The 25,012-nt window shown below is 40.9% G+C and overlaps 2 protein-coding genes across 5 annotated transcripts; both read left to right on the forward strand.

Annotated features, from left to right (window-relative positions):
- Nucleotides 1-596: 596 nt before the first annotated feature.
- pdcd4a (programmed cell death 4a) lies at nucleotides 597-15,038 on the forward strand. 2 transcript variants are annotated; one of them, XM_061058618.1, is made up of 11 exons: nucleotides 597-755; nucleotides 6,673-6,960; nucleotides 7,390-7,487; nucleotides 9,929-10,042; nucleotides 10,211-10,432; nucleotides 10,676-10,773; nucleotides 11,320-11,434; nucleotides 12,860-12,967; nucleotides 13,499-13,609; nucleotides 13,722-13,861; nucleotides 14,561-15,038. In XM_061058618.1, the coding sequence occupies exons 1-11, from the start codon at nucleotides 710-712 to the stop codon at nucleotides 14,610-14,612; spliced, it is 1,392 nt and encodes a 463-aa protein (XP_060914601.1). In that variant the 5' UTR covers nucleotides 597-709; the 3' UTR covers nucleotides 14,613-15,038. The 2 variants fall into 2 exon arrangements, with proteins under 2 accessions (XP_060914601.1, XP_060914611.1); XM_061058628.1 differs by lacking the exon at nucleotides 597-755 and adding an exon at nucleotides 5,267-5,422.
- Nucleotides 15,039-16,516: 1,478 nt separating this feature from the next.
- On the forward strand, nucleotides 16,517-24,847 carry mogs (mannosyl-oligosaccharide glucosidase). 3 transcript variants are annotated; one of them, XM_061058660.1, is made up of 5 exons: nucleotides 16,517-16,553; nucleotides 18,015-18,378; nucleotides 19,457-19,680; nucleotides 19,815-20,008; nucleotides 21,583-24,847. In XM_061058660.1, exons 2-5 carry the CDS (start codon nucleotides 18,027-18,029, stop codon nucleotides 23,351-23,353), a joined length of 2,541 nt encoding a protein of 846 aa, XP_060914643.1. In that variant the 5' UTR covers nucleotides 16,517-16,553; nucleotides 18,015-18,026; the 3' UTR covers nucleotides 23,354-24,847. The 3 variants fall into 3 exon arrangements, with proteins under 3 accessions (XP_060914643.1, XP_060914634.1, XP_060914625.1); XM_061058651.1 differs by lacking the exon at nucleotides 16,517-16,553 and adding an exon at nucleotides 16,570-16,773 and having other exon boundaries at nucleotides 18,024-18,378; XM_061058642.1 differs by lacking the exon at nucleotides 16,517-16,553 and having other exon boundaries at nucleotides 17,984-18,378.
- Nucleotides 24,848-25,012: the final 165 nt, after the last annotated feature.

Below are 25,012 nucleotides of genomic sequence, written 5' to 3' on the forward strand. Positions count from 1 at the left end.
TTTTCATGATTCAATACCCTGACCTGTCATTTAATACATTCAAAAAATATTTCCCAAGGAACTGAGGCTGTCTGTGCATCCCCTAAAATAGTTTACAGCAAATTCTATACAAATACCAATTCTGTACATTTAAGCCGAGCACTTTGTTTTCCGTGCTGTGATTGGTCGGATCGCACCAGTACCCACCCCCTCTACCGACCACTCTCCGTCCGCGTTTCCCCCCCACGTGACGGCGCTGTGCTCGATCCTGCAAAGTTAAAAACAGTTTGTTTATCTTGCAGGCTGTTTGTCTGCAATGCTCTCCGACTAGTAAAGCTGCTTTTCCTTCCTACCCTTTCCACATCTCCTCCGTTATAACTCTCACCAGCCGTGAACGCCGAGAGTTGTTTGCAACCTTTTGCATTTCACTGCAAACCTCGCGGAAGCCTTTTTTTTCCTGCTCTCTTTTGTATCTGGAGATTATTATTCTTATTTTATTTTTTTTGCGTTTGTATCAGTAGTTAGCTGACACCGTGCATCACGAACAAAGGCTCAGGGCTTTGTGTTCCTTCTACCGGGTGTCAAACTCCACATATCTTGTCCTGCAACCGGGTTTTAGTTGCAGTTTTTCGGGGGGTTTGTTTGCAGCTGGAGCTTTGCTCGACAGGAGGAGGAGAGCGGCACACACGCACACCGTGAGGGTTTTTAAATCGAGCATTTGGTGAGCGCCATGGCGACCGAAGTGGGTACGTGGTCCACCGCTCCTCAAGCCGACGGTGAGTTTATTACATTCATCCTGCGTTTGATGCAAAAAAAAAAAAAAAAATACATCCGTGCAAATGAGCTACATAGAGGCCTGTTGGCGTGCTCTCCCGGATCCATTGTCCCCTGCATGGGATGGGCTGCAGTGAGCACCAGCCACGCTCCACCATGTGCTCCATTAAAACCTTATACACACACACACACACACACACACACACACACACACTGAGCTCTGGTAGGCTACTATAATCCCTGCATGTATGAGTGTAGCTAGACAAGTAATACGATAAAATAAAAAAACCCTCAATCAAGATCAATTACAGTTCTTACATTTTCTACAAGATTTGCTGTGGTGTTGTTTGTTTTTCACTCCGCTTGCGTTTAACCCTTTCACGTTTCTGATTGGAGGAGGACGCAATGCTCACTTCCGCTTTGACAGGTCGTTGTTTTGCATACATTGAGAAACAATTGGCGAGCGCATTTTCCAACACAAAAGACACGCGTTTTCTCGTCATTGCTTGTGTTAAACGCATGTATTGTCAATATTAAATCGTGCATTGTGAGTTAGCTGAGCTCTTTTTGGTTCCTTTTTTTTTTTTTTTTTTTTTTTTTAGTACGGTAGTATGTTGTGATTTTTGGTTCCTCAGTCACTTCCTTAGATGTCAACACGTTTTCCTTTCTCGGCCTACTTGACAGTGTTACGGTTATCTATGTGTGTTTTGTATTTTACGGTTGTTTGACAAGGATGCATTTTTGCCGATGATTGTACACGGGGTTCGGATCAATCACGTACAATGTGCAGTGATTTTGATCGCTGCGCAGATCCTTTTGACTGATACTTGAGCTTATGGCACACTGAGTTCCGTGCTTTCCTCTCACGGCCAGGCGATGACGTCGACATGTATAGCCCTGATATAGCAGCCAATAGGAGCGCCTTACATAATCTGTACACTTGCCCGTGCGTTTAAAGGTTACATAAGTCGCATGAATGTATTGTTTGCACTGACACCAGTAATTGTAAGATTTCACTTGGTTTGTGTGTTAACATGTTAGCAGAGGTGGATCAGAGCATCTAATGGGTACGATACTGCTGCCGTGGTGTTTCAGAGCACAGATGGGCTTTTCTGCATGAACTCTGCACGCCCTTATTTCTCAAGAAAGGTCAGCCACGCTTGATTGACCAGCACTCTGTTGTTGAGGTGGACACACACACACACACACACACACACACACACACACACACACTCATGCAACAGACTGTCAAAGACTCCTTTGTTTGTTTTTTTGGTGGTGGTGGAGGGGGGGGGGCAACTCCTCCATATGATGCAGGTCAGTCTCAGCACTGAACTCTCACACAGCAGTACGGGACATATGTAAAGATCCTCAAAAAGTGAAAAGTTATTCTTGCTTTAAAGTGCTTCCTGTTTATTGGCCAATAACCCAAAAATCTAGCAGCTATGTAACCGTCACTCACCTCCGTTTAAAAAAAAAAAAGAAAGAAGAAGTAGATTTAAATTAAGGAATATGTGTTAAAAGGAAGTTAACCATTGTTTTAGGGTGAGTGTTCTCCGTCATGTTAAGTGGAGTTCCACAGTATTAACCTCCTTACCTGCAGGCTTGTTTTTTTGTTTTGTTGCTACTTTCATGCCGCTTCCTTTTAATCTGCAGACATTTCTTTCAAAAGCGGCGCACATCATGATTCACACTCTGCTGGCTAAGCCACACAGGGAGCCATTTGGGCTTCAGTGGACACTTTAATAATATGCGACTGAACTGATTGAACTGACTATCTTCTTCGTTGAAAGACACTGAGCCACTGTCACACTCTACGTCCATAGTCCCTCCATACAGTAGATTGTGCAAAGAGTGCACAGGCTGTTTATTTAGACTCTCTTTCTCCATTAGAGGTGTTGTCCTGAAATATAAGAACCCCAAAGAAGACTTTTATTTCATAAATGATGCACTTTAGGAATTGGCTCTTAAAAAATCAAACATGATTCCTTATATGTCGCCACACTAAGTTAACATGAAAACATGTTTAACCTTGATCGACCTGAGGTGGGTGTCTGTTTCTGGATTGACTCAGGGCAGGTCTGTGACGGGATGAGTGTCCTAAGTGCAGATTTATAGCCCCGACTAACTTTCCTCCTTTGATAAATACACAGAAGAAAATCCCCAGTGTCTGAAATGTGGAGCCAGATCTGTTTGTGGCCTTCTGAGTACACATTATGTTATGCTGCTGCTCCTTCTTTTGTTAACCCCCTCCCTGCATACATTCATGAACCATGTTTGCATACACCATTCTTTTGTGTTAAAACACAAAACAAAAATACAGTAGTTTAATACATTGGACCTGATTGACTAATTATCAAAAAAAACTTTACCAGACTCTTGACTGTTTATCCGAGTCGCTTTTATCGCTTGTGTCGTCTTTTATCTGTGTTGTTGCTCTGCAGCCGTCGCAGAAAGCCCAGTCAGCAGAAGTATGTTCACCTCTTTCTGCATTCATAAAACAAGACTCCAAACACACTTTCAGATGTGGCAACCTTTGTGCTTAATTTGTGGAGTGTGTGTGTGTGTGTGTGTGGCCTGCTTCAGTTTGATCGTAGGTTTATGCTGTGTGTCTGAAATGTGTTTTTAAGTCAAAGTCTGCCTCCTTTCATTAACTGTAATGACAGTTAAACCTCCAGGACATCCACACCCTCCTCTCTTTTTGATAGATTACCACCACACAGCCTCGTGCAGCAGGACTTGTCCACTCCCTATCAATGCACAGACACAAGTTTGATGATGGGGGGGGGGGGGGGGGGCATTGCAACTGGTCATTAAGATGCTGTTGCCTTCGACTACCCCTACGTACCAACTTGCATTTAATACTGATGTCATCAAAAGTTAATATAGTGTATGTTGCTGTCAAATTAGTTTTTAAAATTATTTTTTTTACAGTTTTTAAACTGTGGGGACTCTAAACTGTGTTTAATTTCACAAAGTGTTGACTGATAAGTAAAGCAAAACACATGAATACAAATCCGGTGTCGGATGCATAACATTTGTTTCTGTTATTTTAGAAGTCCTGTGCTCATGTTTTCAGACATGTGAAGGTATCTTATGAGACATATAATATATATATATATATATATATATATATATTGTGTAAAATGATTTTCAACAACGAAAAAAAAATCTTGATATAATTATTATTACATCTATTCCTTCTATATTGAAAGAATCCAGTTTTGATCACGTCCCAAATCAAGCATTAGACAATAGGGCCCCTCATATTCTCACTTACTTTTTTACATTTGCTGTTGTGAAAACTATGGCTGTCCCCGGGGAGTAATATGAGAACTGTGCTCCACTGACCTCCGTCTCATTCATAAACACTGCTACTGTACAGGCACCTACAACTGAACGCCTCAGCAGGGCTGCTCGGCCTCTCCGACTGTGGAAAGCTCCCACACAACATGTAGGCCAGAGGTCTCTGCGTCCCACTGTATGATTTTAAAAAAAAATTATAAAAGTTATCAGTGAGGGAGCCATTTAAAAAAAATCATTGGGACTGCACTGTGCTGAGTTTGTTTCTGCAGCAGCTTTATGGGATTGTGACAGTGACACACATTCTGTAGAGTAAACTTTTAAAATCCTTTTATAGCAGCTGCGTTTCAGCCGTACTTGATCTCCCCTTGTTTTGCAACTCTTGACTTGGCAAACGGCAGTAACTTTCTCTGTCTTTCCATTTTTCTGCTCCTCTCCCATTGGACGGTGTTGTATTTGGCACGTTACCATTGGTTAGTTCCTTATTTACTGCGCTGGCAGGCCCTGTGGCCTACATGAGGGAAGGAGGGGGGGGGGGGGGGGGGGACAGAAAGAGGAGCAGATGACACATGGTCGGCTGTTTACAGTTTTTGAAGGCTAAGGGTGTGGTGCTGCACTTTATGCAACAGGTTATATCAGGGAGGTGTCCTGCTTGGCTTGAAGGTGCTGCCCTGTCATCTGTTGTTCACCTGCCTGGCCTAAATGAAGTCACAAGTTAAACAGCAAACATTTGCAATTCCTGGGATTCTCCTACACCTTTTGTGTACCTCTAATTTGACCTGCAGCAGAAGTTTTGTGTGTGACTTCTACTGCACACAGACTACTGCTGCTGCTAGTTACTTTGGTCGGTGGCTTGGACATATTCCCCTCCCCTCCCTCTTGAGTGTTTTCGTCCACATGTCCTGTAATCTATAGGACCAGAACTCCTCAAATTGCCATTTCAGGCTCATGCATAAGGGCTCTTAAGTATCCATTACACCCTCAGGCATTCTTCCTCCTCCTGCTTTCTCTCTCTCCCTTTCCTGCGGCTCTGTCATGTGACTGTTCCTAGACCAAACCGGGCCATATGTAGTCAGGGCCACTCTAGCTGCTGCTGCTGCGGACAAATCGCGAGAAGACAGAAAAATAAAAAACTGGTGTCAGCATTTCTGCGCCATGTGTTCCTCCCTGCTCCCTGCCTCCCTCCCTCCCTCCCTCCGTGTTATGCCTGCAGGAGCGCTCTAGTCCCACTTGTTGTTGTCTCTGGAAGAAGCAAACTAGACAGTGTGTTTTTTTTTTTTTTTAAATAAACTGTTTTCTTTACACTCATAGGGAAGTAGTATTAAAAAAAGTGGATCGATCCACCTTATGGCTGCTGATAGAGCCGGTGAGTGTTACGTCAAAGCATGTGGGCATTTGCACTGCTATCTTTTTGTGTTATGCTTTAAAGTGTGCAAAACATGGCCATGACAAATGGAGACGGATGCAGCACATGCAGTCCTGTTTGACTTTGTGTGTTTCTTTAGGGTGAAGGTGCTCATGGAACTTGTTGAATGCAGCCCACGTGGATGTCTTAAGTTTGCTGTGCAGATACTTCTAAGTCAAACAATATGAGCAAGATGTCTATGAATATGCAATTTCTCACTATGGACATGAGCTGTTTGGTTCATCCGAAATCCTTCATTAACAGTAATATGCAGAAAATGTCATTATTATTTTTTTTTACCATTATGCATCCATGTCCGAGTCCAGCTTGCAGTCAACATGGTTAGGTGTGAGGCCAGCCTCAGTGATTGCAGCAAAGCTTTACCTCTATTTATTTAATTTTACTGCAGTTTAATAAAAATTAAAAAAAATAGTTTCACCAGTTAAAGCAAATGATATACTCTCGAAGTCTAGATAGAAACATTTTGACTCCAGGAGCATTTTGCTGGGTTTAAGTTGTAATGAGATTTCTTTCTGGGAGATGTCAATAAGTCTTGCTTAAATCATTAATTCCTCATTGTGGGTTTGTATTGACTGAGAAAGCTGAGTTCTCCTGCTACACGAGACGTGTCAGGAGTGCCTACATGTACCAGGATGCATTGCCCCTGAGCCGCCACAGTCTTGGCATTGGTCGACTTTATGTCTTTGGTCATACACTTAATAAATGAAATTGATAAATGACTTCATCTTAAGATCTGAGTCATGCAAAAAAAAAAAAAACTCAACAATGTTTCCTTATCATAACATCGTCTGTACCCATATTTCAGAATGCCAATCTCCCTTTTGGTTAAATTGCTTGTTTGCTTTAGAGGCATGGATGAGCTGAAACGACCGCTAGTTCTTCACCAACTACATCACTGTTCTCTTTCTGGGCGCAGAGACGCGATAACCTTCAGGACTTTTTCACACCAAATACCTAAAATCTATGAATCCTCTACCCTCACCCTAATTCTTCAGAGTTATGACTATATACAAAATAGAGGAAAAGGTTTTGACACTTGCTTTGTAACAATGAGGGATTGCTCTACAAATAAGAGCCCCAATTAAACTTGGGCCATTCAGTGTACTTGACTTTTTAAATGTTTCCAGTTACCTGCACAGAATTTTCATAGTATTCTTCTTCATCTTCTGTTCTGCTTTTTCTGCACACAGGGATGTTTTCTCACGATGAGAACCTGGCAGACGCTAACCGCTCCTACAGTGGCGACGAGGCGGAGGTGAACGGCAACTGGACGCCTCAGGAGAAAGCGCTCCACGAGGCGCGACTCAAAGCCAAGGCAAAGCGCCGCCTGCGCAAGTCATCGTCCCGCAACTCCACCAGCGAGTCGCTCTCCGAGTCAGGAGACGTGGCGGGCGGCGACCCGAACAGTCCGAAGGGCAAAGTCAACACCAACGACCGCAAGTCCAGGACGGGCAAAGGCCGGGGCCTGCCAAAGAAAGGTACATCTGAGATAAAGTGTTGCACGCAGAATTCTGCTGTTTTGTTTTCTAAGAAGCTGCCACAAAGGGGAGCAGCTGCAGATGCTGTTCTCAGAAAAAGGCATTTTCTTTAGTCCGAGAAAGTTTAGCTTCCTAGAGGAGCACTAAAACAACAGGCTTCCTCCTCTCTGGATGACCAGTAAACACCAATAAACTAACTTACTGGGTTTTGTTAAACAGTACAACACGTTATCAAGTAGGCCAACCTTTTGAAAAGAAAATACAAGGTAGCAGTGGAAGCCTTGGTTAGCATTTACAAGGATGAAAGTCTTTGAGAGTTCCTCATGTCCCCTATTTGTGGCTGCTCTTCATCAGCTGCATCAAATCAAATCAAAAGTTGAAGTCTAAACACGCGTCTTGCATGTCGGCCTTCTGTGTGTTTGTCTGCAGGTGGAGCGGGCGGTAAAGGAGTTTGGGGGGCTGCTGGGATGGTTTATGAAGACGAGGAGCCTGACATGCGGGACCCTAACTATGATGAATCTTCTCAGGTGAGTGGACTTTTCTCTCTTTGAATTTAGACCTTTCACAGATTTTTTTTTTTTGTGATCATTTTTTTATCATATACATTTAAACATTGTCACTTACAATGAAGAAAAAACAAGATGTTGTGGTTTCGTCAACAGCCCACAAATGTACAGGAGATCTATTTTCATATTTTTCTTGATGGGTTCTGGACTGAACTCCCAACAAAAGCCGGACACCTCCTGGTTCTGTTTTTCTTTGAAGGAATGTCTCGCACACTGTGGACACAGGGTGACATGGAAGGAAAACAGTGGTTAGAACGAGAGAACGTGCAGCGTCTGATGTTTCAAATGTTCAATTACAATATCTCAACGATTAAAATATATTTCACCAGAAATGGAAAAAAAAAAAAAACGTTATGTAATAGTGAAACGATTTTCTGTCACGCAGTCTGAGAAATGTTTGGACATTTGGACAATCGAAGTTTGGCTGCTACAAACAAGTTTGGACATTCTTAATGAAGAAGTTTATTGATATGAAAATGGGGAATTCACAGTTGTGCGCCAAGGTGATGTCTTTGAACCCATAGTTCCAAACTCAAACTTGTTTGGCATTTGAACCCGAAAGAAAAATACAGAGTTGAACGGTCTAATTAACTGTTTGGTTGACAGGGAACGACACTTTTTCTTTCTGTCTCATTACATTTAAATTGTAACTTTTTTGTTTTGGGAAACCGTTTTCTTTTTTTTTTCTTTTTTTTTTCCATAATGCCTTTATTCAACAGCGAAGAAAAAGGAGTGACAGTATATGTGGATTAGAGAGAAGGAATGTTTTCCAGCAGAGGCCCATCCATGTAAAATAACCTGAGTATCAGCAGTCCGACCGCTCGCGATCCAACCTGTTTTTGAGCACGTCTGAAAAAGCCTGTCCAGCTGAAGGTAGTGTACCACGGTTGTTTTCAGCCGGACCTGTTGTGTGGAGCAGCTTTTTGTTCCAAAGAGGCCCACTGATTAAAGCTGTGGTGTACTGCACGACTCCTTTTATTACTCGTGTCAAACAAACATGCTGATGTTGAAGGGCTGCAGCTAAAAGCAGCGTGTGTATATAAAAAACAGTCGGCCTCTGCTCTCTGAACAAGATGATCACTGTCCATTCTCAGACAACAAGCGCACACGCTCAGTGATTAGTTAAATCTCCATTGGTACACATTCAAAGTATCATTTCTTTGACATTCACTGGACAATGAAACCATTTGGAAATGTTCTATTAAAGTCCACGTGATTTGGCCTGAACTTGTATAAAACACGCCTCCGCACATGATTAGTTTGATCCAGGTGGCTCTGTCCCATCATAATCAACAGTGTTTTTTAATCTTTAACTCGCTTATCAAGCAGCGGCTCTGTGCAATGCCAACGGTTTTCTGTCTCCCCCTCCCCGTTATGATTCACGCTGACTGAATTGTAGAGTGGGAACGGAGCTTCTGTCAGCCAGAGGCCCGATAATGGCCGAGACGGGCTGCTGGGATTCGGCCTTGAATGTTGTGGAAAGATGTCAGTGTGTTAACGGGGAACTGGGTCAGGGTGGTACAGGAAAACACGCGGGGCATGTGCAGACGCTGACCTTCAAATCGTGATCCTGATAAAGGATTTCAAAATGGCCCAGGTCATCGTGTTCCTAAGTAAAGACGAAACGTTGGCATAACTTCAGAGGCTCTGTATCGGAAACTATAATATGCCTGCCTTACTGCCCCCCTTTTACAAATGAGTGGCTTGAGTATGATTGCACTCCATAGAAGTCAGAGTCAAAAAGTGAAGACATTTTGCAGAGATTTTGAACACTGCTCCATTCTTGTGCCTGTTCTTGGCAGTAAATGATTGTTTTGGTTCTCTTCCATCAGCCCATAAAGTCAACAATCACTTCATACAACATGAGGGGAAAACAGGAAAGTGAATCAGCCTTTTGGACTGGTGGCTACACTCCTCCTTCCCTATGCTCCTATTTGTTTTCCTCTTTGGTTTATCAAAAGACTTCAAGACAACTAATACTTATTTTAATTGTGCAAAAGTTGCCTAAGTTTTCCCCTCTAAAAAAAAGCCAAAGTAATCTTCTCTCCATTCTTTTAGAGTTTGTGCAGTTCGAAGATGTAGAACTTGTTAAATCAGTGTGCTTGGAGGATTGACAGTTTGTGAAAACGTCCCATTGTTCTCCAGGTCAAACGAAAAAACCTCACCTGAAAGTTAGCTGGACCGGTTCTGACCGACATTCTTGGCATTCACTGACGTACGCCTTGAAAGGGAAGAGTGAAGAAAAAGTGGCTTTATCGCAGAATGTTGGAACAGAGACCGATAAACAAAACACTTTCAAAAACATCTCAGTGAAAATGATCTCAAATGATACGGCCATGTTGCAACTTCAGTCTTCTTTAACTGATGTGTTGTTGTGTTTTTTTTTGTTTTTTTTTGCTCAGGGTGACACAGTCTATGCAACAGTTGTTCCTGAGGTAGATGAGAAGGAACTAGGAAAAATGGTCAACCCAATCGTGAAGGAGTACTTTGAACATGGAGACACAAAAGAGGTCCAGGTAAACAAAGTGTTTCTTCTTCACAGACTGCCAATGATTAAACTGACGGCTGAGTGAACCATTTTAATAAAGTGCTTAAATGTGTTTGCCCTCGTGCAGTGTTGTTCACTGATTGAGTCCTAACTAAGCATGTTCTTGCTTCCCCCCCCCCCCCCCCCCTCCGGTCAGATGTTGCTGAAGGAGCTGAACCTTGGCCCACATAAGTACGAGTTCTCCTCCCTGGCCGTGTCTCTCTCCCTGGAGGGGAAGGCGAGCCACAGAGAGCTGACCTCCCGCCTGCTCTCTGATCTGACCGGCAAGGTGCTGTCACAAAACGACATGTCCCGAGCCTTCGACAAGATCCTCAAAGAGCTGCCAGACCTCATACTGGACACACCAGAGGCCCCCCAGGTACACATGAAAATGGCCGTCATTTTATGTTCTGTGCATAAGATCGATGCTGTAATAAAATGCTCATGGAATTTCCTGAAAAAAATGCCATTAAGAAATATTTTTGGATATTTGGATTAATGAATTGTCTAGACTTTGCTCTATATTAACTTTTTGGCATATGGCTGCAATTAAAAAAAACAACACCAAGAGATGTGGGGCTGAATTGATGGTGAAAGATTTTTCCTTTTCATATTTTCTCAGATGTTGGGCCAGTTTATAGCAAGAGCCATAGCTGACCACATCCTCCCCATGTCTTTCCTGGACTGTTATAAGGGCAAAGTGGTCTGTGAGCACGCCAGGTGAGCTTATATTAGCAAAAATAATCAGTGTCTCTATTTCAATTTTTATTCATATTAAAACATTTTCACATAAAAGAATCCATTAATTTGGAAGGCTCCAGTGTGGAGTTTAAATCTAGTTATGAAACAGACGGAAATGAATACTGATGCCTCCATATGACTGACAGAGTGCAGTACATGTACAGGACAAAATCAGCCATGAGATATGGGTTATTGCATTGTCCACGGGGGGGGGGGGCACCAAAATCAACACAAATGGCGAGTTTCTCACAGGAGCTTTAAATATATGAGCTGTGATATTCTTTAAGTCTCTTTAGGGTGAATCTATTTGGTTGATTCTGGAGCTCCCTTTTTTTCCCTCCCGTGTCCCGCCTCAAATGGCCCATCTCCCCTGGGATTATTCAGACACATTTAAAGAAAAAAACATTTCCTAAAGTCATCACACCGACACAGAATGAATCAAATACAAAGATAAAGTTAACGATTCAACACCAAAACAATGACTGTACAGCTCAATAAATAGTCTGCATACCCTTTCCCCCTTAGAGTCGCTTTGGACCGTGCTGTTGTGCTTCTGACCATGAAGAGAGAGATGGTCCGTCTGGATAACGTGTGGGGTGTTGGCGGGGGCCTGAGACCCGTCAAACATCTCGTCAAAGAGGTGAGCTCGGGGGCCCACACAGGGAAGAACACAGCACTGTTTAAAAACTGACGTCACCTGCTCATTTCCATTTATCCCAAACGCCCTGGGTCACACTCTTTTTGTATCGAACAAAACCCTGCATCTTTATAATTTGAGCAGAAGGCAGGAATGCATGCTGGGTGAGAGAGCCACAGGGCCAGCCCTCTGCTATGCTGCTGTGTCAGCAGAATACTTTTCTCCCGTGAGAATGGAGATCTGCAAAAACTAGGGCACAGCAGGGACAGACTCGGATACACACCCTCGTCTTTAACTAAAACACACACACAAACACACCTTCCCTTTTCATTACATGTTATGTGCTCATGCTTTATGTTTGTTCAGAAGTATTGCCCCATGATCTGGAATTTGTTCATGCTTATGTGGGTGTGGACTGTGGGTGTATAAAATGTGCATCTTTTAAATTGTGCGTTATGCAACTTTTCGAGGGTTTGGAGAGTTTCTTGTTGCATGTGTAGAAATGAGTGAGAGTGGTCAGTGAGTGTGTTCTCGGCCATGCAGCCTTGTGTAAGCCTCACAAGCTCTCAGACCTGCAGGCTCTCCTGTCCAGTTTTGATTTCCTGCCTGTCTTGTGTGCGTGCCCCCCCTCTTGACGCACACATTGAGCTGCAGGAGCCGCCTTTTGATCGCTGTTGTTCTCTTTGTTGTTGTGCACTTCTTTAGCAGAGTCTACCTATTCTCCTGTCACTTTTCCTTCCTGTCCACGTTGATTCTCCTGGTTTAATAATGTGTCATTCTGATTCTCTGCAGCCACATGTTATGTCACCACTTAGAATATGACCCAGATTTGACTCACAAGTGTTGGTCTAGCTTTGAGGGGTTTACACTTGTTGCCTCAATCCTGCTCCTCTCCAGTCTCAGGAGGTATGACTAATTGTTCCATAACTACATGTTTTTTTCCTTTTAAATTTACAGATGCGTATAAACAACTACACATTGCTTAGAAATGAGACTCATGGATTTAAGCATAGCCCCAATCTGAAAGATATTCCTCAAGAACTGAGTAAATATACAGTGGCTTGATTGAATGCTTGGATTTAGTTCTGTGAAAACACATGTGATTTTAAGTTGTAAAGATACTCTACATAAGTAGGCTCTTTTGGAACACATAAAAAAGATTTTCCTTGATAAAGCCAGCGGGGTAGAAAATATTTTTTTTTCAAATAGACAGCATTTCATTCTGCCTGTCCATCATCAAGTCTACATTCAGGCAAAAATCCTAAAAGACAGTACCGGTAATTGCGTTTTTGGGGATTTGCAGTAGGAACAACTCCCCCCCCCCCCCCCCCCGGGACAATAGTTACAGGTCCTACTTCATTCCAGCCGTGTTGGCTGAAGTCTGAACACAGAAAGACTTTGTGCTTATTTTCTGTCTCTTTGTTTCAGATGAATCTCCTGCTGAAGGAGTACCTGGTGTCAGGTGAAGTGTCTGAGGCAGAGCGCTGTCTGCGAGACCTGGAGGTCCCGCACTTTCACCACGAGCTGGTCTATGAGGTATTTAAAGAGACCATAAGAATTTTCCTGACAGTCCAAATGATTCGGATTAATTTTATTACCTCAACAACAACATTTCCCCTCATAGTGAACAAGAAAACAAACATTGATCCAAGGTGGAGCAGAACATTGAATTAGATAGGACTGAACTTTCCAAATGTAGCTCAGTGATTACGGTTGAGGAAGAAAGTTATACATTTAAGTTAGCTTTGTTTTTCATATTGAAGGGCCTCAGCTGTTTTCATAGTGAACGAGGTGCTGTTTCTGTAGCCTTTTACTTTGTGTTCTACATGTGGAAAATATGTCTTATCAGTTTTTTATAGTCTATAAATACCAATAAAAAAAATTGTTTTCCTTTAAGGATTTAAAGCAGTCCGCCTGCAGCATCCCCTGCAAACACTGCCACCCAGTGGAGAAAATAAGCATCTTACACATTTTGTACAACTTCAGCTGATGCTGACTGAACTATTAGAAGATTGAACCACACTCCTCTTCAATGTACATATTTAATGTTTGATCATTGTTTTCCAGGCTGTAGTGATGGTGCTGGAGTCGAAGGGCGACACTGCCAGTCACATGATGATGAAGCTGCTGCAATCCTTCTGGAAAACAGGCCTCATCACTGTGGATCAGATGAACAGGGTCAGTGCCTTTTTATTCTCATCAGTGGAACATGGAGCTTTCTCTACGACGTGATCTTAATAAAGTTAGCGGTTTACCTCATAGTAACACAGTCCATGTTGTACCCTTGCAGGGTTTCCAGCGTGTCTACAGCGAGCTCCCTGAGATCAACCTCGACGTGCCGCACGCTCACTCCATCATGGAGGCCTTTGTGGACCTCTGCTACCAGGAGTCTGTCATCACCAAGCAGCTGAGGGATGCCTGTCCCTCCAGGTTAGTTATCATTTTATTACCACCAGTAACCTTGTCATTGTCATATTCAGATCATTCCCTATAGCTGGTGTTATTATGCTCTTTTTTTTTTTTGCCGTAGTCGACAAATGCCACAAGATTAACAAAACCTTTTAGACTTCAGCTACCTTTTCTGTGGCGCTATTAGCCCAACATTGGTCATTGAAGTACAAATGCATTTTTGAATATTGTTGGATTTGAAAAAATAACAGTAAAGGCCTGGTTAAGATAAGATAAGATAATCCTTTATTTATCCCACAATGGGGAAATTTACAAATGTATATCCTAGAACAGCTAGGTACTGATTTCTCTTTTTAGCAAACCTCAGAAGGTGTTAAAAGTGTGGGTTTTTTTTTTAAATGTATTTTTGAGCACTATGAAGTGATATTAGGATGATGATGTGGTATTAAACTGCAGTTACTGTGTTTGTTTTAATGATGGATACGTTTACCAAGTAGGTCTTTGAAATGCTTTTAATACATTTTGAACAACATTGGAGCTCTTTGGCCCAGAGCTAAAAAAAAAAGTTGTCCGGAATAACTACACTTGTTGTTATTAATATTTATATGACAAATATCTAACATACAATTTACAAATGTAACCTTCCTTAACCTTTTTTACGATATTAGTTGCACAACATTACAATTACATGATTTATTGAAACTCTTTTTAATCCACTAGAGGGCGGAAGCGTTTTGTCAGCGAAGGAGACGGTGGCGTGATCAAGAGCTAATCCACAAGAGGAAGAGGAAGAGCAGGAGGATGAGGATGGGTGTCTACAGGTTCATTCACCCGGTTTCTGCTCCAGCATGTCTTCTCCTGACACCAGGCGTGCTGGAAGTCTCAAAGTTTCCTTTTCCCTCTCTAGAAAATATTGTCAATACATAAACCAGCGTTGACGTTTGGTGAAAAGTAGACTGACGAGTGGTTTCAGGCGTTCAGTCCCATTCATCTTGTTAATCACCGTTTTTGACTTTTGTAAGAATACTCTTTATTTCTGGGATTAGATGCACCCCTCTCTCTGCAGTCTTTGTACCTGTTACTCCAGAAGTATACTAGAGTGGCAGGATTACAGGTAGATAGGCTGAATTTTTTGGAAGATTTTTTTTGCTTTGCTTACCTTTCGCCATGTTTATTTTTTCTCATGTGCTGCATTATATATATATAAAAAAAAAAAAAGCACTTAAAAGAAAAAGCAAACTGTACAGTCAGTGGGCCCTGAGTAATTCAGCTCAACTGAGCCTTTTTTTTTCTGCCACAAATGATGTGAAATTATTTCAAGGACAGCCTGCTTTGTAGCTTCTGGCTCAATTGGTTCTATTGATCCTTTCTGAACAGCTTTTTTTGTTCTCTTTGTTTCATTCGTTCTTGGTCTCTAAGGCCAAATGTTCACTTTGTAAAACACAGCATTCAAAGCAAGAAGTTTTTTGGAACTGTTTTGGGTTTGTTATTTGGTATATTGCATTATGGGCAATTTACGTTTTGAAAAATAAAAAAGAAGTGTAAAATTAATTAAAAAGCAAAAATACTGAGCACTCTGACTTTGATTGTTATTAATAAATATTCAGCTCACAGAGTCAGCAATTTATTGTCAACAGTTATACAAACCCTATGTCAAAAAAAAGTTTCTCTGGACTTGGAATCAGTTTGTGAAATTGCAACCCTAGCCTTTCTTTGAAGACAATATGTCGGGCATATTCAGACTTTACTGCCACTGCCTGTAACAGTTATACATGTTGACCAAAGTTAAAATATGTTGCTACAAAAATATATTTCATTCATTAAAAAAGCAAAATAATAAAGTTTCTCTATGTTTTTGTGTGTTCATGAAAGCCAGAGTAAATGATTGGGCAGCTTTAGTGAAGTTAAATATCATTAGCATCATCAGTTGTGGTCCACTATGGGGATTTCACATTTGTCTTGCACTTGTAGCAGCTCTTGTATCTTTCCTTATATGAAGATGGTGGTGTAAACCTGTCATCGAGCAGCAGTTTGCGTCTTAAGGATTCTTTTCCAAAGGCTCAAACTCTTGACTCCATTAATGGTACTTGTACTTCAAAGTCATGTGTCTTCATAGCACAGCCAAGTTAAGCCTAATGCCAAGTGTAAATAACTGGTCATGGGGAAATTATGTTAAAATTGTTCATAGTTGGAAACGGGTGTAATACATGGAACACATTAATGCATGGAGCTGTCTTGTGTTAAAAATGGTTGAGGCTGTAATGTTGTTTTTGTATACCTACAGTCATCTTTGTACAATGGACAATTTTTTTGGATCGACAAACTGTTCATAACACTCACAAACACAAGAAGTTCATATATATTTAAATAAAATTACATATTTCCCTGTAAATGATATATTTTGATGTTTCATTCTTGTACATACCGGTATGTGTCATATCAATAATAATATATATACATATATATGTACCATATCAAAGGTACATTTTAAACTCAAAAGGGGACAATACTTTTTTCAATATAAATGTATTTACCAGCTATTTCATTTATTTTGGTAGTTCGATACGGGAGAAGGCGTGTCCTCGATGACGTCACACACAGACACTACCAGGGAGCGGACTAACACGTCAGTTAAAGCGAGTTGTAACCAGGAAGTGGCTAGTGAGCTAGCAACGGATAATGAGCAGCTGAGACTCTGCCATTTTTTTGACAGGTTGGTAACCATTTAATGAATTAACTTTAAACCAGACCCAGGTGCTGACCCAGTATTTAATCAGCAGCTGTCTTATAAAAGCCACATTGTACTGCGAAAACTGGTCGGTTATGTTAAAACTGTGAGCATTACGACAACACTAGCGAGTAGCCCCATGTTGCATTGCCGGGGTGCAGAGGCGAGTCAGTCACCAACGTGATGTTTTTAATGGTAAGAACAGGTGTTTCTCGACGCTACTTGAATCTGAGACTCTTTGAATAGTTATCGAGTGTAATTTTAAAATGGTCGCGGCCGTATAATTGCGCCATTTCTGCCATCATGCACCATTCAAGGTACCCGTCAATCTAGTTTATATTCCGCTTGCTGTGAACTTAGCTTATGAGGTTTTCTAACTAATTAAGAGTTTGGCCTCAATATGCTTTGCGTAGTGTCGCCCTTTATAAGGTAGAAGTTAAGATCATTATTCATGTTCAACAACTCCCTAACTTGCTATCAATAAGCTGTAATTAAGATGGTAAAGAGGCCAAAGTCTTAGTTATTGTTATTGGCCTAATAGCTATTGACTATGGTCATGTACAATAAGATACTGATAATAAATAATAAGCTGCCAGTATTCTATTAATTAACATGCAAATAAGAAACTAGTTAATGCTGAATAATGTTACCCAAAATTAAATATAAACAGATCAAAAACACATTTTAATGAAATGTATTTGTAGTCTGAACATGTTTTAATACTTGCAGTGCATAATTTAGTAGAAAATTATTATTTCTTGGGCCTTTAAGCCTCTATTTGATAGTACAGCCATAGGGTTAGGGTTGCACCAGACTGTGCCAGGACAAGGAGTCAATCCTGGGACCAGTGTGACAAGGACCATAAACTCTTGGGTGCCTGCTCTACTAATTGTGCTAAACTAGTGCCTAGAACAGGGGTCTCCAACCTTTCTTCATCTGAGAGCTACTTTGAAAAAATGAAAGTGTCCAAGAGCTACTTGCATCAAATCGCCTGCATTTATTTACACAGCGCACATCAGCTGAATTAAGCTGCTGTTTGTACACATGTGAAACTGGAATAAGCCAGTGCTTATCAATAATCTTAAATTCACATCAAGGTCCAAGAAAAAAAATTGAATATTTTACACTTCTTATTGTGGCCACATAGTAAGCTATGTTGCTGAAAATTCACATCAATGTCCAATAAAACATTACTACTTTACACTTGTTTTTATGGGCCAAATACATGAATAGTGGGAAGAGGTGCATTTACTGTAGTCAGATTTATTTTTATTTTTAACTCAGTCAGTCAAGCTATAGGTGAGCTACTGAAAACCTGCCCGCGAGCTACCTGTAGCTCCCGAGTTACCTGTTGGAGACCCCTGCTCTAGGACCTACATAATAAAATTTGTAAACATTTACCTTTGTAAAACTAAAACATTTTCCTCTCTCCACTTGTGTCTCCAGCTTCAGAAGGGCATGATGGGCAGGCAGAGGAAGAGGGTGGTAACTGGTGAAGCTGCTCCCCCTCCAAGGAAAGATGAGAAGCCCTCTGCATTACACCGCAAAGAGAAGAAGAAGAAAGTTGATATTGGAAAAATCTTCATCAACATCTCAATTGGCCTCTGCATATTCAGCCTGATCTGGTTCTTTTACGCCCTCTACATGCGGTCAAGCCTGGCCAAACGTGTGGTGACCCTGCATCCGTCATCCCATGTCCTGGATGCTAACAGCAGCAGTGCCAAGGTTTCCCCAGAGAGGTTCTGGGGCTCATACAGGCCTCAGGTCTATTTCGGCATGAAAACCAGGAGTCCCAGTTCAATTGTGACAGGTAGGCTGACATAGTAATAGTCTAGTTCATTCAATTTGTGGCGGAACAGCTAAAGCAGTGATCGTACCAAAGAAGCTTTCTCTTATCTGATTGTTTATTTATATCCAATATAATATCATACAGAATGAGACTGATGACTCTGATTAACAGTATATGGTTTGATAATGAGTCCTTATTTGGGATTTGTAGGCTGTGATGGTAAAGCAGGAAGGGGAGTATTGGTCACTCAGGTAAACATTAATATGTCTAAAGATTGAAACCATGTTAAGGGTTTTTTTAAACCTCATTTATTCCCTGTATATGGTGTTTTTATTTGAATTCAAACTGAGATTATAAAAATGTTAAAGATACTCAAACTTCAGGCTGAATCATCTTATAAAATGAGGCATAATAGGATAAGAAGGTTTTCATTTCAATAAAGGTTTTAGCTAGGTGCAAACATCATGCGGCTTTTATGAATCTAAAAAGGTGTTAACAAGATGTAAACTTTATTCAAATAAATAATTTTACAATCTTTTAGCTACTTTAGAATAAATCACTGTACCATTAATATCCCAAATCAATCTCTAATTTGAACAGTTACATGCTGATATAATAGTGACATAGAGTGAACATGCATACAATAGATGCTACCTTTTAATGTGAAAATCTCAAATCATAGAAAACTGTTTCATGGTTGGATTTTCCCTCTAATATTGAATCCTTTGCTTTAACAAAATATTTGCCCTGCTGTAATAACCAAGTCTTCACAGTTGAATTGCACTACATCAGGGACAGGTTGGGAAAAAAGCCCAGGCACTTGTCAAAATCAAGTAAATTGTTGCCACAGTTCCCAGCACTGTTTACCCTGTCAGCCAATTTGGATGACCAATATTGTTAATTAGCTGAAAGCACAAACGGCACCGTATTTTCCAATATTGAGTTAAGACAGATAATTAAGCACTGCTGTGCTCAAAACTAAGTTGGATGATAGCCACTGATTTTTGGGACTAACATTTTATGTGAAAGTCTTTTTTTTTTTCTAATCATCTGTGCTGTACAACTGAATATTCCTTCTCACATGGTTATATGTCCCCAGGCATGATGTGGATGCGTCAGTTCTCTGACCTGGATGTAAACTTGAGGCACACTTGTGAGCAAGGGGATCGCTTGCAAGGCTATGGCTGGCTGATGCATGATGGGATTACCTTTGGCGTCCAGGAAATCAGAGATAACGATTTCACACTAACCACAGAGTTTGTCAAGAAGATGGGAGGGGATCACGGAGGAGACTGGACCTGGAGGATCACTGCTAAACAGCATGTGAGTACTGAATATTTATTCTGTGTACAGATATTCTTCTCATTACCAAAATATGTTTTGCATGGTAAACGTTTACCAGTAAATTGTAGTTAAGACTTATTATAATATAAATACTTTTTGTGACTTTCTTCCAGAGCTCTGCCCCTCAAGCGCCAGTCATCTCCCTGATGTTTTACGCAGCGGCAGACACACAGGGCTCACTGGAGGCTCATGTTGAGGAGAGAAACCGCCTTGCATCCATCACTGGTTTCTCAGAGGAGCTTGGCAACTTTAAGCTTACCTTCCGAAAGCCGGTTACCGGGGAATTATCCAGCGCTAAATATGCCAGGTAAAAAAAATGCAAGAATACAGGAGTGAAGTCTGCAGCAATGAGTGACCATGTAGAAGTAAGCAGGACGGAAACACTATATACTACCTGCTAGTGCTCAGTCTAATCAGACCAACACACAAAGCTTCATGGGAAAATTGACAAGTCATCATAATATTGTAGCAATACAAAGTGACAGTTTATACTGCATGAGTAAAAATGTCCATGCATTAAATAGCATATGGATATTTACAATGTATGAGGAATCAAAAAACAATTTACTGTATTTATTTAATCTTTATTTAACCAGAAAATAAACTCAGAGATAGGCAGCAGCACAACTAACAGAGTTAGCCAAACAACGAGCAGCCAAACATACAACTTTAAAAGACACAAATAACAAATGTTGACAGCAAATGTTTTTGTCAAGATCATCCACAAACCTTTCAGGGAGAACATCCACAGCTAGATGTGTCTGCCTCTAAGTCATTTAACAGCCTCTTAAAAGCATCCAACAAATTTCTAGACATTTTGTAGAAGAAATTCACTGACTTAATGACTCCTCGAATGCTGAAGTCTGTGGCAACTTTCCTAATTCTTACCATCAGATGTATGAACTTTGGATGGTACATTAGCAATAAGTAAGGTCTTTTACCTGCTTTTTGTAACATAACAATGAGTAAGGTCTTTTTACCTGCTCTTTTGTAATGTTAACAGACAAAGAGTAAGGTATTTTACCTGCTTCTTGTAAAGTGTCTCGAGATAACACTTGTTATGAGTTGATGCTATACAAATAAAAGTTGATTGATTGATACTTAGTTATGTCACGCTGTATTGTAGTGTGACCATACATTATTAGTGGGGTTAGAAGAAAGTCCCACCACTAGATGGCAGCAAAATGAGAATTTTCAGTCTTTGTTTCATCAATTTCTTAATCCAACAACACATTTGGAATTAGGAGGAATTATGATTTCTTAATTCCACATTTTCAGAATGTTGTGTGCTCTGGATAATACCAGCACATGCTTTTCTATTTTGGTTTAAAACAAAATAGGAAAATAAAAAACAAACCCTTTATGTAAGGTGCTCTGGTCTTCCTTTTTGAGATGGCACCGAGCTGTCATGTTAATCAGTGACAGGGTTCATTCACTTCGTCGTTGCAGTATTTTTTATATTGAGTGGATCAGGACTCACATGGAGCTCCACTATTTCACACTTGCATGAGGGCCAGAGAAGACCAGCGTAGCAAAATTAAAAGGTACGGTATGCTTTGATAGAAATGATACAAATGGTTTGAAATAAGATTTCTTGTAGGAACATGGATCATCAAGTGCTAGTGGGAGCATAGAATTTGATTTTACTGCGACTGTTGGCCTAACATCTGAGTCACCAGTACAGTATGAGACTGCAAAGCTTGCAAAATGCCTTTAGGCGATGACACAATGTGCTAAGGTTTCACAAACATAGCTAGTGCAGTTGAGATCACTTGCATATTAGTGGATGACTAAAACAATTTAAAAGCCTATTGTCACTATTTTGATTTCAAGTTTGATAAAACAAAGGGCAGTTAACTATAAAGTTCTTTGTCTTTTCAGTTACAACTATCTTCAGACTGTCTCCCCCGGCTTGGAGAAGCTGACTGACATTGTCAAGCACAGTCTGAACCGCAGGTTTGTATACAGCTCGCCTTCTGGTGAGAAGAGACATTACATAGCTGTAGACACCTACAAGCCCCCTCACCACCAAAACCAACAGAATCCTGCGGACATAAGGAAAGAAAGCGACTTTGTGGTCCACCAGGTGACTGTCCAAACGCCATTCCAGATTGAAGTCCTGTTTGAGTCTGGGAGCTTTCACAACCGTCCTCACCAACTCGTAGGCTCAATTATGACTCAGGAGCTGGAGAAGAGGAAATCTGAGTTTGACACAAAGTTTGAAAAGACTTTTGGGCTTGAGAGCAAAGGTTATAGCCATTCACATATCAAGTTCGCCAAAGCAGCACTCAGCAACATGCTTGGTGGAGTGGGCTATTTCTACGGCCAGTCAGTAGTTCAGTCCGTCTACAATGAATACCCATTACTATACCCTGAAGGTGCTTTATTCACTGCAGTACCATCACGCTCCTTCTTTCCCAGAGGCTTCCTTTGGGATGAAGGCTTTCACCAGCTACTGCTCAGCAAGTGGGATCCCCAGGTGACCAGGGAGGCTATTGCCCACTGGATGGACCTGATGAATATGGAGGGCTGGATCCCCAGAGAGCAGATCCTGGGAGACGAGGCTCGCAGTAAAGTCCCAGCTGAGTTTGTTGTTCAGCGCAATGAGAACGCCAACCCACCTACTCTTTTCTTGGCTCTTCAGGAGCTTATTGAACAGCTTTCTTCAAATCCAGATAAGACGGCGTCTCAAGCAACCTTGCCTTTTCTTCGAAGACTGTTCCCCAGACTTAAAACCTGGTTTGAGTGGTACAACACCACACAGACAGGACCCCTACCAAACTCTTACCGTTGGCGTGGACGTGACAAGGACACCAATCTTTTCCTAAATCCCAAAACATTGACCTCTGGGCTGGATGACTACCCTCGGGCCTCACACCCATCTGCAGATGAGCGCCATGTGGATTTACACTGCTGGATGGCCCTGTCTTCAGGCATCATGGCCAGTATAGCCAAGCTTTTAGGTGAGTCACATCAGGACTATGAACTTTCCCACAAAGTACTTAGTGACAACAACCTGCTGAATGAGCTCCACTGGTCAGAACAACTCAGGTCTTTCAGTGATTTTGGAAACCACACCCAGGCTGTGTCCTTGCAGCAGGAGAAAGTGTATGTGCCACCCGGACAACCTCGACATCAGTTCCCTGTAGCTCGCCTTGTGCGCTCTGTCCGCCGGGCCCCCAAGCAGCAGTTTGTTAATGCTTTGGGTTACATTAGCTTGTTCCCTTTCTTACTGCACATTCTTACACCGGATTCACCCAAACTAGAACATATCCTTCGTGACATGAGAGACTCAAATAAGCTGTGGACACCCTATGGCCTGCGTTCACTTTCTAAGTCTGATCCAATGTATATGAAGCGAAACACAGAACATGATGCCCCCTACTGGAGGGGACCGATATGGATTAACATCAACTACTTGGCAGTCAGAGCCCTGCACCACTATGGCAACACGGAAGGACCATACAAAGAGAAAGCAGCTGCTCTTTATGAGGAACTCAGGACTAATATTATCAATAATGTTTATAGACAGTATATTGAAACAGGCTATATCTGGGAACAGTACAATGACAGCACTGGCAGGGGCCAAGGTAGCCACCCCTTCACCGGCTGGTCTGCCCTGACAGTATTAATGATGGCTGAACAGTACTGATACTGTGTATTCAACTCATTTGTTCTGAGATGTTTTCCTTTAATTTATCCAAAACAAAAACATGATCAGGATAGAAAGTAGTATTTCTTGAATGCATGAAAACTCTTTAAATCCAGCATAAAAATATGTCTCACCAGACCAATTTGAAATGGGATTAAATCTGGAACGTCTCAGTTCCTATCTGATACTAATAGGCTTTTTCAACATGCACAGAGGTTTGTTAAAACATGATTCAGAACTTACTCATTGTACATAACATGAACTACTGTCCGCTTTGGAAATACTGATGTTACAAGAAATTCAGACTGTTTCACGTTGCAGCAGCCATCCTGGTTCACAATGAAAATGTCTCAGTGGCTTTCTAACCGTTACAGTTTTACTTCTTCTAAATACTAAATTAACAGTTAAGATTGGCCCAACCACACAGGTTGGCTGGAAATCTGTCTGAGAAGAAGGAGGAACAAACGCATCTGCCAGGTAAAAAAAAAAAAATTGCCTGGTTCCCAGTCTAGAATAATATCATTCATATCGCATTGCCATGTTTAACTTAAAAAAAAAAAAAAGAAGTGTTTTTCACACAGGTATTCTCTATGGAGCAATTTCATACAAGTGTAAGTGCAGCTACTCTGTTTTTGCTATGTGGTGCCAAGCACTGTCTGGTGCTTCAATTTTATACTTAAGATGCATTTAGGAAACCCTGAACTCATATACCTCACAACTTCATACCATACATTACGTTAAATTTGGAAAATGAGGATTTATGATGACAGTCATTTTTCTTTTGTTTGCTGAGAAGTGCTGGTCTCATTCTTGCGCTCTGAAGTGAAGCACTATATGTTCAGATTGGAGAAAAGAAGTGCATAAATTAACATTTTTGCAATCTTTTGACGAAAAAAAGGGCCTTTGTACTTTATAGCGCCATTTCTTTTTTTATCAAATGTCCTAAGTTTTGTTTTTTTCTTCAATAATTGACAATTTTGATATTTAATTGTTTGGTCACAGTCTTAGAAAAACATTGTTCTAAAAAATCTTGCCAATGATTTCTTAAATAACTGCTTTAAAAAGCAGCCATATTTTGTTAAAAACAATAAATGGTTCAAATTTGTTCCAGACTACTGTAATTTTTGGTTATTTTTCTTCATTATCTACGCTGATAAAAGCAAATTATTTATTGAACCTAAAGCGTCAGTCTCAGCTTGTTCTGTATTACACAAATAACCATATCCCTCAGTTGTTGCTTCTTTTTGTTAAATATTTTGTCTGTCATGATCGTGAGTAACTACAGTCAATAAAAGAATCAGATGATGCCTTCACAAAAAAAACACATGTTATCTTTAATTGAAAATACTATCGTCTAATCCTGGATTTATTTTATGTATTGTAGAACAACTTTGGATAGACTACTGTTTAATGTGACTGAATCCTCAATTCAAAGGTGAGAATGAGGCAGTAAACACCTTTTTCGTAGATTAAACTTTGAGTTGCTGCATGTTACGGGAAAAAGATGTACTGTATGCATACTTTTTGAATGTATGCACATTTTTTTTTTAGATGAAACCCCAGCATGAATCCCCTTTTGTGTTCTGTCCTAATCTTTCTATGATCCAAACCATACCTAGAGTTTATATTATCCAAAAAAATACAAAAAAGGTTGAATGA

This window comes from Labrus mixtus, chromosome 2 (genome assembly GCF_963584025.1).
Source record: "Labrus mixtus chromosome 2, fLabMix1.1, whole genome shotgun sequence".
NCBI lineage: Eukaryota > Metazoa > Chordata > Actinopteri > Labriformes > Labridae > Labrus > Labrus mixtus.